Source organism: Anoplophora glabripennis, unplaced genomic scaffold, assembly GCF_000390285.2.
Source record: "Anoplophora glabripennis isolate ALB-LARVAE unplaced genomic scaffold, Agla_2.0 scaffold2, whole genome shotgun sequence".
In the NCBI taxonomy this organism is placed as follows: domain Eukaryota; kingdom Metazoa; phylum Arthropoda; class Insecta; order Coleoptera; family Cerambycidae; genus Anoplophora; species Anoplophora glabripennis.
This window is the reverse complement of record NW_019416325.1, coordinates 2,355,702-2,372,270: the sequence shown is the minus strand read 5'-3', so window position 1 is coordinate 2,372,270 and position 16,569 is coordinate 2,355,702. Positions and strand designations below refer to the sequence as shown.

The 16,569-nt window shown below is 31.8% G+C and overlaps 2 protein-coding genes across 6 annotated transcripts in view; one reads left to right on the top strand and one right to left on the bottom strand.

Annotated features, from left to right (window-relative positions):
* The window catches only part of LOC108916511 (lachesin), a 179,380-nt gene extending 177,355 nt beyond the window's left edge, over nucleotides 1-2,025 (top strand). For all 3 annotated transcript variants that reach the window (XM_018722804.1, XM_018722788.1, XM_018722795.2), the window contains one exon: nucleotides 1,156-2,025. In XM_018722804.1, the coding sequence (XP_018578320.1) occupies nucleotides 1,156-1,376 (221 nt within the window). In that variant the 3' untranslated portion in view covers nucleotides 1,377-2,025. The remainder of the gene's footprint in view (nucleotides 1-1,155) is intronic.
* Nucleotides 2,026-4,090: 2,065 nt separating this feature from the next.
* On the bottom strand, nucleotides 4,091-15,400 carry LOC108916409. Of its 3 annotated transcripts, none has more exons than XM_018722660.1 (4): nucleotides 15,290-15,400; nucleotides 11,275-12,071; nucleotides 7,224-7,458; nucleotides 4,091-4,572 (listed from the first exon to the last, which is right to left on the bottom strand). In XM_018722660.1, exons 1-4 carry the CDS (start codon nucleotides 15,327-15,329, stop codon nucleotides 4,424-4,426), a joined length of 1,221 nt encoding a protein of 406 aa, XP_018578176.1. In that variant the 5' UTR covers nucleotides 15,330-15,400; the 3' UTR covers nucleotides 4,091-4,423. The 3 variants fall into 3 exon arrangements, with proteins under 3 accessions (XP_018578176.1, XP_018578188.1, XP_018578183.1); XM_018722672.1 differs by lacking the exon at nucleotides 15,290-15,400 and adding an exon at nucleotides 14,696-14,770; XM_018722667.1 differs by lacking the exon at nucleotides 15,290-15,400 and adding an exon at nucleotides 12,173-12,231.
* Nucleotides 15,401-16,569: the final 1,169 nt, after the last annotated feature.

The window sequence follows — 16,569 nt, the reverse complement described above, 5'->3', positions numbered from 1 at the left end:
TTGCTAAATTTTTAAAACTTTAGATTTACGATGTATTTACTGAAAATGTATGTTGTTAGTTTTAATGTGTAAACGCCAGTGGCGGGAAACAAAAATTTTTATGTTACAAAAAATTGAAAGGCGTTCGAAACAAATATTGCGTGATCAAAATTTTTTCATTTACTTCTTTGACACCCTGTATTATATCAAATTTGACAATAGGCATGTCGAATCGTTTTTTGAGTAGCGCGATGTATATGTTTTGCACCTCTCAGAACATATGTTTTCAATTTTAAGCTCAAGGGTATGGCCAGCTCATATGTCACTTAATTTCGAGGGCTTATTTCGCCTGCCGCATAACCTTGTAAGAGTGTTGCCTTAAAGAAAGTTGTTTAAACATTTGAGAGAGTGTTTCCTGAAAATGTTATTCTTTCATCGTAGCCTGCAGGAGGGCATGAAAGGTTTGCTCTCCCGACTCGTGAAGTTTACAAAACTTTTTTGTCTAATGCCAAACATCAACTAGACCTTATGCAATATTATTTATTACACAGCCACACAAAAAAAATTGTCTGTACTTTTCATGCGACATTTGTTATCCGCCGTATTTTTGCCTCCTGATCACGAATTCGGTGTCAAAACTGAGGTATCACATCACAGGAATTTCCTAACCTCAAAAAATTCACGAAAAAGTGCTAGGAAAAATACAAAAAATTTTTTTTTCTATATTCAAATGTTCATTTATATGGTTAAAACCCCACCGAACGTGAATCCGCGGTCAGAATTGACGGTTCTTTTTCTAACCTCAAAAAAACGGGTCAATTAAGGTCAGATATCACGAAATTTCAAAAAAATTACAGATTCGCGCCAAATTTGGGATCCAGGGGTTTTGTGGGTCGCTAATCACGGATCCGAGCTCAATTTTGAAAAATTCAAGATGGCGGATCCAAGACGGCCTACCACATTTTCAAAAAATAACAGATTCGCGCCAAATTTGGTATACGGGAGTTTTCTGGGTCGCTGATCACGGATCCGATTCAGAATTGCGAAATTCATTTTGTAATATTTTTGTTTACTTTATAACCTAACCATACATTTTCAGTAAATATGAGTGATAAGCTAGCACAGCTTAATTCATTTTTAATTACGTATATTTTTACGAATCAAATATATTTTCAGAAGTGGAGATACAGGAGCGTGTGGAAATAGAAGAAGACGAGACTGAGGAGGTGTCCGAAGAAAGCACAGAGAACAGCGAGAAGCATCTGTACAACGGTTTCCAGGGGCCTCTGACTGAGATCGAAGAGAACAACTCGCCGTTAAACGTCAGTTCAGCCGATTCACTAATCAGAATCCAGAGACTGTATCCATTACTGCTGATATTGCTTCAAGTCATATGACGCTGAAGCGCGTTGCGAGGACACAGTGTATAACTATGTGATATGTGCCAAATCTACATGTGCTTCGCTACTACCTATAAAGCTGAATGTCTTGGTACAGTCACTCTGGATATTGACATGCGAGTTATTCCACATTAAAAAACGCATCTCAAAAATCGTTACTTTTCCTGACCTTCCTATTAATTTCATCGTTTAATTTTCCTATCTTTCTAATTTTAAATCAAATTAATAATCAAAATGTATACGATTTAAAAATATGTATTGAATCACTATCGACACGAACATACTGTTTTTTTACTTTGAGAATTTTGCCACATTGAAACGTAGTCATAAAATTGTGCCTATCTTTTCTTTGTGCCATTAAGATATTAGATCAGAAGATCGTCCACGTTTTGTTTAATAATTGTTACAATCAAAAGTGTACTTTTGCGATATTTTTATAGCGGCGAGCATGGAAATAGCCACAATGACTGCACCGTATGTATAAAAAAAAACAAACTTAGTAGTAGCATTATAAATGTCAAAATATGTTGCTGATAGATGCCTGCCTATAAATAATTTGTGTTTAGTTGAACTAAAGATTAAATCAATTACTAGTTACCGTTTATGTTTATTATATTACTCTGTTGACATAATAAAATTATTTTCATGTGAAAAAATGTTTATATTTAAGCTAAATAAATTGTTTTAAAGTATGTAGAATTTTTTTACATTTTTTCCCGAGTTACCTACATCAAGAGAAGCAGTTTAGATATACACCAATAAATAAAAGTAGGTTGCAAACACAACAAAGTAGATCAAAGTAGATTAAATCAAATATACAGAAATCTGTAATTTCCGTCTATTACACAGAAGTAAAGTTCAAACACATCAAACAGATGGCGCTGCCGATTATTGCACAATATAACATTATAAGAACAAAATCCCATAGACTATAAAGAAACTGATAAAAAGATGGACCGTTTAATTTTTTTACAACAGTAAACTTGGGAAATCATCGATTTCGTCCAGAAGTTTTAAGAGCTCCTAAAAATCTGAAAAAAATCAAGTGAACTAATAGATCCGTACGGTAGTGCTCTTAAATTTTTATTTTTTGATAATTTTAATGAACTCATCCATTTTGTCGAGAAACTTGAAGGGCCCAGAAAAATCTGAAATAATTCGGGTGGACTATGGAGAGCCTGGGGAATAGCTGGGTGAAGTCGGTTCCTCTCTAGCTATAGGGGTTTTCGAGATTTTTATATATTTTTCATTAACTATTACCCTTAGATAAAATCTAACCATCCCAGCGCGTTCAGCGTACTCAAATGCGTACGGTAGTGCCCTTAAATAGAGTTTTTATTTTTCAACAATTTTCATGAACCATTGACTTTGTTGGGAAATTTGAAGGGCTCTAATAAATTTTAAAAGAATCCCCTAGACTGTAGAGAACCTGGAGAATCGCTGGGTAGAGTCAGTTCGTCTCTAATTACAAGGGTTTGCCAGATTTATACACATTTTTTATTAACTATGGTACTTAGACAAAAGTTAACCATCCCAAAGTGTTCAGCGCCGTCCGCAGAAATTCCACACCTCTGGATATTTTGAAAATTTGATTACTACCTGTTACTCTTTACGGTTTCCAAGAAAAAAAAAACACTTTATCGATTTATTATTTTATTTTATTTACCAAACACTCCACAAAATGTAAAATAACTAGACCTACTCGTTTCTCAAAATTAGTTCAACGTTTTTTGTTGCCAGAAATACAATTTTAAATACTAACTAATCGTGACAAGTCTGAAAAAATTCGATGGCGTAGAAATTTTGCATTTTGTTAGGGGTAGCAAGAGGTCTTACAACTTTTAAGGGTTATACTTTCGCAAAGTAGACAATAAATAATGAAGATATAAACAAAGCTGTGACATTTCAAAAGAAAATTTCAGTCACAACAACTTTAAATGAGAAATCTCAACAAAAAGCGCATACTCGAGACATTAGGAAAACTACTAAATTTTCAAATAAAGAATTGTAAGATTGATTTTATTTTTTATTTTTTGAAAAATAGTTTTTCAAATTCCAAATCCGTCATTTTCCTTGAAACACCCTGTATAAAATAACATAGAACATGACGAAATGACAATTTTTACTACCTTCATGGTCCCAGAAACGTAAAGTCACATAAAAGTAGTACATTGAACAATTATTTTATAAATAATGTAGGTACAAATGGAAACTAGGTTGTAAGGGAATATCTAGTACGTGATATTAAAGGATATATAATAAAATAGTAAAATCTTAAATATATAAAAATGACAAATTAAATGACGGTACAAAAATACATTTTATCACATATTTTACAATAACCAAATACAACAACTTAACGCAAATTAGATAAATCCGTTATAACTAGTATGAATGTATAGACAGTCTATCGTTAAATATGGTGACGTATGAGTATACATTAGTTAAAAATTAACATTAACATATACAGGGTCGAAAAGTCCCCATGGTTCATCGGCCGTTACGTGAAAGCGATAAAGTAAGTCATAGAAATCCGTGCGATAGAGAAAGATGGCTATAATGAAGGCGTCTAATAGTCATCGCCTATTTCGCCCTTCCACAAATAAGATCCACTCCTTATTTATGGAAGGGTGAAATGGGCAGTGACTATTATATGCCTTCATTATAGCCATCTTTCTCCATCGCACGGATTTCTATGACTTTCTTTATCGCTCTCACGTAACGGCCAATGAACCATGGGGACTTTCCGACCCTGTATATAAATACTACAGTTCATTGCCAATGTAAAAAATGGTACAAAAAAAATATATATGTAAATCAACAACCAGTAATGACATCCTTCATTACACAATAAATATGCTTTTGCATATTTGTAGATAACGATTATCTTTGGTACTTATTATTATATTATATCCAGTGTACTCTAAAATTGAACATAGAAGAGACATTTTTTCTTCTAAATAACAAAATATTTCACTTCAACATAGTGTTATATGAAACATTTAAAAGAAAATTCAATTTCGAGGCACACGGTAGATATAAGTTTAGTAAGCTTTTTCCCTGTGCTTCTTCATGACGCGACGCCCAATATGTAAAAGCACCGATCCAGACCGGATTTGTTTGAAAACGTTTATAGCTTCTTTGTGAGAGGCCCCATGTAATGGTTTGCTGTTTACTGCTAGTATCTCATCACCTGAAAGAAAGGCAGACTACTAGTTAATTCGAATGCTGATGTCTGATGTCACTTCCTCCGAAACCGAGACAATCTCGATTCGAATGAATGACGTCATAGCTAAGAGCTTCATTAGTTCACGGACGAATTAAAAATACATTTGCAAATAGTAACGTGAGAAAAATGTGAACCGTATCACCGACTACCGAGTTTTGTATATAAAAAAAAAAGAATCTCGCGGTGTGGAAGTAATTATAACTTCCACTTCAATTTAAACGTAAATTACAAATATAAATCGTTGCATGGAAAAACTGAATGCAAAACTGATCATTTACAAAATCGGTTAAACATATAATAATTCAAAAGTGTAGTAAATCTATAATAGCAAGAAACAATAACATGTTGCCCGTGGCATGAAAACCGCTTCGTCCACGGACAATCCAAGGCTAAATTCGACTTCTTCGCATCCGAATTACAAAGAACAGTGCCCCCAGATAGTAATTATTTAATCGCACAACCTTTTTTATAAATATAGCGTAGGAGTCCTACTTGATGAATATAGAATGTATTTTTGTGGATTTTAAGTAAAAAAAATATGCAATAAACAAAACACCATAGGTGCTGAAATTTATAAATTGCTATGGGTGCCCTTATTGTAAATAACTGTAAAGGTACATTCCTATGATATTTTTTCGAACAAAAATTATTCATATTTTGCCATAAATTCCTTCAGTAAAGACTTTTTGCCTAAATATGTGACGTCACAATAAGAGTCTATTGACATGTGGATGCTCTGGATGTGTTTTATCCTTTTTTAATTGTAATAGATGAAAAGACAAACAGACACATGCAGAGCATCTAGTCTAAACGTTAATACCGAATGTTGTTTATGTATTCGAGAACCCATAGCCTTACGGATTCTGCGCCTATGGACTATGTTCAGCAATAATTTAAATTTTTTGTAGAGTATAATATATGTGAGAATAGTAAGTTTGTTGTTTCCCTATCTTATACTAAGTATAAATATGTTTAATATTAATGAAGGATATAGTTTACAATATCAAATGTATCTATGAAGGAAATCAGTAGATTTTACTGAAGTAGGTCAATCGCTAACAAGTATTAAATGTTTTCATGCAAGCCAATCTAAGTCATGGCCTAACAAAGTAGTTATTAATATTTCTTAAGTACTAAATAAATGCACAAAAAGGCATCGCTGTTATAGTTATACACTTTTCTTTGTATTTCCATATTGATAACTCCTAGCGGCCCACCGGTGAAGATTACATCATTACCCCACTGTTTACAAAACAATAAGTCACAAAAAATTACTTAACATGCTTAATGAAACATGTCTTCCCGTGGATTGAAAAAAATGATTACTTATTACAAATTTGGAAGTAGATTGTGCAAACTATTAATCACTGGATACGCTATTAGTCATTCCGATAGACGTAAATTAAAAATCACGCACTACGGTTTTTGGTTCACTTTGACCAAAACGATTCCTTAAAAAGAACGCTCTTACCTTATAAGTAGACGAATTTGATTTTTAATGACGTCAATTAATAACTGGAAATCGGCAGGTATACAGGGTGTTAGAAGTTTGACTGCCTTAATTTTAACAGACGATAGAATACATTAAAATAAACAAAAAAACCTCATATGACATGGGTCCTAAACTCGACCATTTCCAAAAAAAAATTGTCAAAATCTCCAACTTAATGTACAAAAGTTCGATTAATTAAGGAATATTGACATAACTGCGTGCACAGAATACCATAAAATACAATGTTAATCACTTTTTTGAACTTCTTTATGCTTAATTCTAAAAAATAATTAGCGTTGTAATAAATTTAAAATTCGATAAAATTCATATCGAGCAATGTGACAACGGCGTGGCGTACTAAGCTGTCAAGCAATTTGCAATTCAGTTGGTATCTGGAATTGGACCGTGTCTGAGTGTTTTTTGCGTACCACTATTTCCTTTTCTTGAGGTGTTTTCCAGCGAGTGCGCGAAATTGGATTCGAAGGTGTCGTGCGAGCATCGAAAATAGTGGTGGACATTTTGAGCATATGTTTGTAGGTTGTTTTGTACTTGTGCGTTTAAAAATTACTGAATTTTGGTACCTAAATTATTTTTAATACGTATGATTATTTGGACGACGTGAATCTTTAGGTACTTTAATTACATATTTTTCAAATTCATAATTTGATTAAAAGTTAAGTTCCTATTTTACGAAATTCATAATTACTAAAATATTCGAGCTAAAATTTAAGCACAACAGTATCTTCGTACTACAAAATCGTTACATTTATTTTATTGATTTAAAAACTGAAAAACAATTGTCTTGAAATTTACTAAATGTTTCACAATAATAGTTGTTTACATTTTTTCCGTAGGACAAGTCCACCTCGTGCACACGTGGTATACACCAGCTGTGTAGCGTTAGGTTAAGCGCTGTTGTCACATTGTGATGAAAATCCCCAATATTAATACTCGCTGTATTTTGAAAACTGTTAATCTTACGCCCCTGTACTGAAGTAATGACAGTCAAACCTCTTACACCCTGTATATTTTAAAATATTATACTACGTATAATTAAAATATATCAAAATCGTTTTGGAGCCTCATCCACACTTTTTTAAGAAATATGTATAATATAACCAACCTTCTTTAAGTGTTCCGCTGTCAGCTGCCTGTCCATTTGGAAAAATTGTCTTCACGTATATCCCCATGCTGCCTTTGGGGGAATCCCTCCCACCGACTATGCTGAATCCAAGGGGTTTATAATCTGGACCTTTTTGGAACACCACCTGCCTTATTGTAAAAGTGTTCCCACCTCGAGGCAAAGTGCAAAATTTACTTTCTTCTTCCTCTATTTCTTCCAGCTCTTCTATCAACTCCTTTCAATAAAAATGAAATGCGGATTAAAGACAATTATTCTTTATAAGATACTTTCACAGAATAATTTAATCAAAGGAAAACGCATTTAAGTACATCAAGAAAATAGGAAAAATGCCACGTGTTTAATAGATATACGAGAATTATTCAATTTATTTACGCAATAATATATTCACAGTGCATCTTTTATCAACCTACTCACATGAAGCTTCATTTCCTTTGCAGAAGAATTTAAATACTCATGTGATAAAGAGAAATTCCTCTCCTATGATAAATGTAATCGTTACAAAGAAATGTATAGATTTTAACAACTCAGAAAAGCTATCAATTACGATGAATATGAGAAAAAAAGATTTGGTTCAGTTTATTTTATATTTCTAAGGAAACTATACTGCATGTACATAAATTGATTTATATGTTATCGAATATTAATATTTATGTTGTAACATGAACTTTCTTCAATTGTTACGAGGAGTAGCTGTATCACTTTCACAGTTATGCTATCTTATAATAACACTTATATGGCATAATATCCATATAATCGTCAGAGAACAATCAATTTCCAACTACGGAATTATCGTCATTATCTGGCTAAATATCATCCACATTAGCTGTATTGTTACATTCTCTCCTACCGTGAAAACCATTTAAGTACAAATATATGCTAATACGTGAATCATGGAATGAACATCCGCAGCCACATTCTTAGCCTAAAGGTTCTAGTTCATGTATACGTGTTAGAATACAATACACAATAAATAATACGGTTGTGATTTCGTTTAGGTACAAAAACGTGGAAGAATGTCACTCACGTACCTGTGCGGGAAATTTTGAACTTGGATATTTCTTTAATATCCAAACGCCATTACGCCGTATAATTATCAATATTTGCCGTTTGTCCTCTGATATGCTATAGTTCCTGTTAAAGACGTAAAGCGAAATGTACTGGTAGAAAACCTTTTTGGTGGTACTGAAACAACTTGTTGGGTCATGGGCATGATGCAAACTTCGAATCCCTTCAGCGGATTTTCTAAGATCCGCTTTAACAGAGAGTAATTATTTAACCATACAACTATTTTATTGGATTTTTCAAAAATATGTAATTCATCATTAGCATCATGTTTACTCATTTTTTTAAAGATATTAAGCAAATTCTTTCTTCAAATTATTGCAAAATGTTGTATAGTTTCTATAAACAGGAAAAAACACACACCTGCACTAAGCTGTCACACATACTGTTTTAAAGATCATTGTCATGAAGAATTTCTCAGTATCTTTACTAGATCGATTTTCGACCTTATGTACTTTGGACATAAGTGTCAAAAAAATGTCTTCTTTTCATGACCTTAAATATCGTGATATTCTGGCAATATTAGAAATATTTAAGAAGTTTCAAACCAAAAGTGACAAACTATAAGAATTATAGAGCTTATACAGGGTGTTAATTAAGTATGTATAATAAATTCAACAGACATGCTTCTTTTTGAAGATATAGGGTGTTAAACTTTTGTAAAAAAATTGCTATTTCGTAAATATCTTAAATACCCTTTACCCAATTTTATTGTAATTTGGCAGTGTTATTTGCAGTGTTAAGGGGCTAATTTAACTCCAACTTGATTAGATTTATTTAAGTCCAGTGGCGTCCCTAGCGGTACCTTAACGAATATTTGTGACAAAAAAAATGTATGCCACTGACTTTTTTGTAATTTTTATATTTTTCTTGTTTTAAGCAACTGAAAATACTTTTTTGTCTCTTCAATGTTTTTCGTATCTTGATTAATTTTTGTAGAAAAAAATAAAATCCACTTAATTGCATATCCCTGAACCACACAAGAAACATGGAGAAAAGTTTATTTTGGAAATTATCATTTTTTTATAATTTTTTATTAATAACATATAACATCTAAATAACATAAAGTACAAATAACACTGCCAAATTACAACAAAATTGGGTAAAGGTATTTAAGATATTTACGAAATAGCTATTTTTTTACAAAAGTTGTATCTTGAAAACGAAGCATCTGCGGACTAATGTTTATATCAACTTTTTGTCTTAAAATCAGTAAAATAATCGTCTGTTGAATTTGTTGTACATACTTAATTAACATCCTGTATATTTAAATTTATAGAACAATATTGACTTTTATAGTAATTAATAAATTAAAATTATGTTACTGAGCATGCGCATTAAAGATAATTTCATGTAAGCGAAAGAGCTTCGCAACAGGGTAACATTGAAGAAAATTTGGTTATGGCGAAGAGTACGTCTATAATATACCACTTGAAGAAATAAACACTCGATAAACACACTGACACAATACAGCATCAAGAAAAAGAAAATACCAAGATTAAACAAAATAAGAGATAATACGCTAATAATGACAGCGATAACATATCAAGAAGATCTCACCTGCGTATGAGGCTATTCTTCCCGAGAATGCGCATTAGGAATAACACGGCCTATGTTAAATTTTTACTTGATTTAAATTTAGGAATATTTTTTATATCGTTTTTTGTAAGTTTTAAGCGCATTAGTGTATGTATATATTTTTCGAAACACGTATTGGTTATTCTTAAATACTTCTAAATCCTTGTAACAATACATTAATTTGAAACTGTTCATTTTTATAGTATCTTTGTAAATAGTACACAAGGAGCAGATTCGGTCTGCACAATTTCAACTATGACAATTCGTTGCGGGTTGCCTAAATATGTGACGTCACACTGAAAGAGTCTATTGGCATTTAATTTTTAAACAAATCTATAAATGGTGCACGAATTTTGCTCAGAAGTATATTTTTCACAGTACACTAATACAAAGGAAATAATAAATAATAAGAATGTAAATTGGTATGCTAATTACTACTGAAAATAATAATGAGTGATTAAAACAGATGATTAATGCAAAATATCGATAGAATGAATGTAACCTTTGTTGTATTTATAAACACAGAATGTTTTCCTTGTTTTATTCCACATAAAAATTGGATTATAGTTCTGCAACATTGTAAATAATATTCATAAGTGGGAGAGGTTTTTCACTGGAGCAAATGGCAGAAAAGTTATTAAAAAAATATTATTTTATTAAAAGGCGCAATTATTAAACTTAAAATTTAAAAGTTTTCAAATTTGATAAAAATTAACTAGTGACGATTCGTAAAACATCCGCAGAAACAAATTATGGGCATTATAATGTGGCTGATAATTATTTCTATAAATATCTCGAAAAACATTGACTCTTGATATCAGCAAAACTCCATCCACAACTATGCAAACAGGGGACCTTCAGTTTCCTTGATAATGCCATATCTAACTTTCTGTAGCGCCTACTATTTTATCAGAGAAGTAACGACAAGAAACTATTTTGAAAAATTCAAAACGACAGACAAAACAGATATACGTCTCAAGAAATATTTAACTTTTCTTCCTTATTTATTGGATCCATTTTTACGAAAATAGTTTTGCCCAACAAAATATATAGTGATGTGTTTTTTGTATTTTGTATTCATCTGCTTTTTGTGTGATATTTTTGGTTAGGCGAAACTATTTTGGCAAAAATAACCGCAACGGTTTATTTCATTAATATTTTAATTTTTTCACAGATGGCGAAATATGCCAGATCTTCATAACTTCAGACGATATTCAACTGTCTGAGGGTAAAAACACACTGCATCAAAATAAAATTGTGAAACACTTGCTCATCGTAGAGCCTGGCTAAAAAAGTAACAGTAAGTTCTAGTACCCACGTTGCGTTTTTACATCCTGTGGCACAATAAATGCTAAACAGAATTAATGGTAGTTTTAAATCAATTACATACCTGTTGGCCACGTTCGGCGTCCCGTCTAGCTTCCGGTTTTTGTCTAGCACCAATAAGTTCATAGTGGCTTTTAGAGTTAGCTTTAGAAGCAAAATGCGGTTTGATCACTTGGGTATCGCCTCTAATGGACTTGCCCTGTTCTTTGTTCCATTTAGGGGACTGTGACCTGGCACGGTCAAAGGACTTGTTCAACTTAGTTTTGGGAATTTTGATGTTGAAATTTTCTATCTTCGCTGGTGTTCTATTCTTCTCGGTTTTGTTTAAAGCTATCACAGACCATCTTCGCGTTGGAGCTTTGTCTTCATCATCGTAATCGGGGGGTGGTTCGTAAGGGAGGGGGTCCCACTCGCCGCTATGACACTTGATGAATTCTTTGGACTGAGAAGGGGTGTATGTCAAAGAAGTGACGGATCGTTGTCTGGAACGTGGCCTCCTAGGTTGCGAGGTGCCACCCGAAGTAGGCGACACCGAACAGGGGGATGGGACGTAAAAAGTCGGCTGCTTCTCTTGGTTCGAGTTATGGAAAAATTCTTGGACGGATAGAGCCCTCCGTTTCCTTAAACCTACGTGTATTTGGCTTAGTTTCGCTCTCAGTACGTCTTGGACACTATTTTTCTTATTGCTACTTGGTATACGTAGTGATGAAGTTGCATGGGGTGTACTGACTAGTATGTGAGGGGCGGATGGTTCCAGTAAAGTACTTTTAGATGTTTCTGAACTGTGTACATTGACGCCTCTGAGCGATGCGCAACATTTCCGCAAGCGCTTCCATTTTTGGGAAATGCTGCCATTTATATCTGGAAAGACAAAGAAACTGTTATCGTAATTCAATTTTTTTCTGACAAAAACGATTATATATGCCACTTATTATATTAAATATTTAAATGATATAAATTACCATCAAACGCAGTTTGTAGGAACATTCAAAATATTCGAAACTGTAGTAAATATTATTAATCGAAAGCCAAACAGATACTAATAAACAATACTGTGATTAGGCTACATTTAAGGATAAAAATTTAGTAATTTCAAATATTGATCTTTGTATAAAAGGTCAATAACTTCGTTATCAATGATGCGTTTTTTGTTGAATATATTACGAAATATACGTATGTACGTACATATTAAAAGGTTCCAATGACTGCGTCCACCTTGTGATCGTACAAAGAGATAACGAGAATAACTTTTGATTTTTTAACACTCTCTATTATATCGTACACGCCCAGCCGCTAAAAATGTTCAAGATGGGATAGCGTACTCACAATTATTTTTTAGTAAGTCAAGGTACAATGGGTGTATCGCTTTGAAATATAATTAGTTTATTGCATAAAATAAATAGTGCCTACCATTGTACGTAGAATATTAACATTAAAAATTCGTATTACTTTTTATCGTCAGTAATAATCAAGACATTCGGTAACATAAACATATAGGCATCATAAAATCACAGCGTCTTTAATAATTTTCCCTGATTTGATTCAAAATAATTTTATACGAAAAAACATCTAGTCTATTTTTTAGAATTTACTAAACCAAACACCTAATATTAATAAATGGTTTTGTAAAGAACTATATTTTTATTTGATATTGCATTAACTTTCACAAAATCGTGATGTAATTAATTTACAATCAATTTTTTAATAAGGAAAACGTAAACAGCAGGAAAACGAATGTTGTGATTACTATTTTCTAAAGCTCTTAACTTTAGGTACCTGAAATGAAAATTAATTGAAATATAATTCATTATGTTCAAAAATGTACTTATAGTTATTTGGAATGACTACAGAGACTAGAAAACCATTTAATTTTTCACTAACCTTTCGAATGTAACAACGTGAAAAAAGAAGACATAAACAATAGCAAAGTTACTTACAAAGATTATTATCTTCAGGTGGACGTACTACACATTTTTTCGGTTTCAGTATGTACTTATTCGACTACCTAATTAGATTATGTTGATGTTATAAACAAACAGCATTGTGTTAAAATAAAACAAGAAACACATCTACATTGAAAAGTAAACTAGTCTTATGTGTCAAATAATTCCATTGTTGGCAGAACAATTACCTTATTCATTAGCACCGAAAGCGGCTGTATAAAATTTTTCTCATGTCACTTCTACCTTTTTTACATTTAGAGCGGATGCTAGTTTAAATAATGATTCATTTCATATTCAGCACTAACAAGTTTTTTGTATTAGGTTTTTAGTTTAATTTTTAATTAGTATACTTATACACTTGACAAGTTACACATTAAAAATATTTATGTTTAGAAATTGCCATTAAACTTTCTTCGTAACAGCTTGACTGTTTTTAGATAAAATATGTACAAATTGCTACGCACATTATAACCATACCATTGCTTCAACGTTTATTTGCTTCTTCGTTCACTGTTTTCCCACATTTTAACACCTTAAACATAAAGACTCGAACCAGACAAGAACTAATTAGATGAAGATTGCTTATGAAAATAACAATGAACCATGACACTCAAGGACGTAACCGCTTATTTATTTTTAAAGAAAACATGTCGTCATTTAGTACAGGAAAACCCCATTGAGTATTATTTGGATTTAAGGTAATTTTTTGACGGTAAAACTATTACGAATGCAGTTTATTACACTTCTAGGATATTTTAAACCGGCGCTCTCTTTGTAGTAGCATTTTGGGCAGCTAATTAAATAATTAAGGTTCCAAAACTGAAATAATTTAAGATGTTTTTAAAAACTCCCATTAAAGTAACCCTACAAATGAAGGTTAATTTATTAATTAGATTTTATGTTTACGTTGATGCTCATATATCGAAGTATATAAATATATTTGGCCCTATGCCCTTTGCCCTGTTTAAGTTGTCTTACACAGCTCATTATGCTTTGTAATTAAATATATTTATCTGTGTACATATTGAATGGTTTGTAAGTTACGTTTTATCTCGGGCAATGCAGTTAACTGCCAGTAAATGGAGAATATCTTTGAAATGTATAAATTTATTACAGTTGCTCTTAATTTGTGTAAGATAAAATTAATTTAGAACCGTGTTAGGTTCACTATGTTTACTACATTCAAGTATTACGTAAAAAAAACAAGAAATTAATTAATATTTTTATTATGGCAACATATTTAACCTCCACAAACTAGTTATTTGATGAGAATATACTGTTAGGGGCAAAGTTTGTAATATTTTATATTTCCAAACATTTTAAACAGCACCTTAAAAACATTTCGAAACAAAACAAACATTTTCTTGTTCATTGTTTGTTAGAAAGCATACCATTTAATAATCCAGTTGTTTATACAAAAAGCAATCGTTAAAAACACAGTTTCAGAGTAAAAAAGTGATATTAAATTCGTTTTCGGCGGTGTTCATTAGTCACAAAACGAGCAAAAACTTAATAAAATAATAATAATATTCCATTACGTACCATCGGTTTGAGAAACCATAACAAACACTGCTAATATCACCGAACACCTGAAGTATCATCAACTGTATTATATCAACGGAAACATAGATTATCGTAATCTTTTCACAATATACATATTTCAAGGTACTGACACCTTCGCACTGTAGAGTACACCTCTGCTCAAAACATATTTTTAATTATTTATGAATGATGAGCATATTAAAAGCGTTATTAACTACCTTATACGGATTGTTAACTGCATATGGATAACTACTGCATATTAATTTTAAACATACTGTTGTAAAATAATCACCTTTCAGAAAATTTTGCAAACCAAATTATGTATTTCAGTTGTGGAGAGGAATTCATTTAAATATTTTGCATTATAATTTGGCGGTAAACAAAGTATCTATCTAACTTACAGAGGTAATTTATGATTATTTATTATTGTCCCCCCAAGTAAAATAAACATAAATAAATATTTGTACTATTACTCATATTATCCAATGCTAAAGGCTTTTTTATATCCGCGCAACTTACGAAAGCGAATTCATTTAAATTAATAGATTTACATTACGTTCGTAAAAGACGATATAATTGACAAGCTGTACTCACCAATATCTGAAAAATCATTAAAGAGAGCTTTGGAACACATAAATAATACCACTACAATAACATTCACGAGTTATTTGTCGAAATACACAGGAAAGACTCAACGATACGCCTGTTGAGCGTAAACAGTAAATCAGGACCGTAGTGCAAAATTGTTGTTCTGTAACGGTATACAAACACTTTGCCGACTACTAGGCAGAGACGTCATTACATATTTACTTCAAAATAATACTAAAAAGAAAGTATTTATTGGTTTTATACATAAAGTTTAAAATTGTTTCTAATTTTTATAGCATATTTTACTTTTTTCACTTTTAGCGATTTTATCTCATACTCCGAGAAAATGTCTGAACTGACATTTAAAGAGTACTTTAAAGAGTATTTTTGAGTAAGCGATTTTCGTAAAGTTAATATTACTTGATATATTTAAAAAATGTATAAAATGTTAAAAATTAAAATATTGCCTGGTATTTTTTATGTCCGTTACTTTATCACAGCTTTAACCGTAATTCTGATAGAAAATGTGTAAAAAGTAGGTTTATTACATTCAACGGAAACCAGCATATTTGCTAACAGTGATAAGAGGAAGCACCTACCACACAGCGACCTACCAAAGTACCTAGTTTTTAATATTATTACTTATTATTACCCGCATAAATACAAAAAGAATATTGTATATGTATATAATTGTATATCTCAACCTAGCAGTTCAGTCAAAGTATAGGTAAGGAAAAATCAACACACGCGCAAGATGTAAATAAATTAATTTGAAAAGTATTTCCTATCAATAGTCGTAGTAGGCTAGTTATCAAATGGAAATTATGAACTATTTAGCGCCTACCTGATAGTCTGTTATCCTTATCAAACTTGGGCCGACTGCAAAGGTTATGACACTTAAAATCATTTATGCACATCACATTTTTATAAACTTATACCCAACTACTTCCGTCCGGTCTGGCGTAAAGGATTTAAAATGTAAACTCGACAACTTCCTCTTAAAATAAATTCCTCAACACAATCTGATAAAGTCTATAACTTATTATAGTTTATTTCTCTTCGAGTTTTTTAAGTTGCCGACATTTAACAGAACCTTGTCCTAAATTTGTTGTCCCTTTTATTTAGGATACACCCTACACAGTAAGTGAAAAAAAATTAATTACATATTAAGTAGGTACACATATAAAATATGTATTTCATATAAATTTTATAAAATTCCCATTTACCTGAATAAATCTGAGTTGTTCGTACAGTTAGGCAACCAAGTATTGTTGTAAGTGAACTGT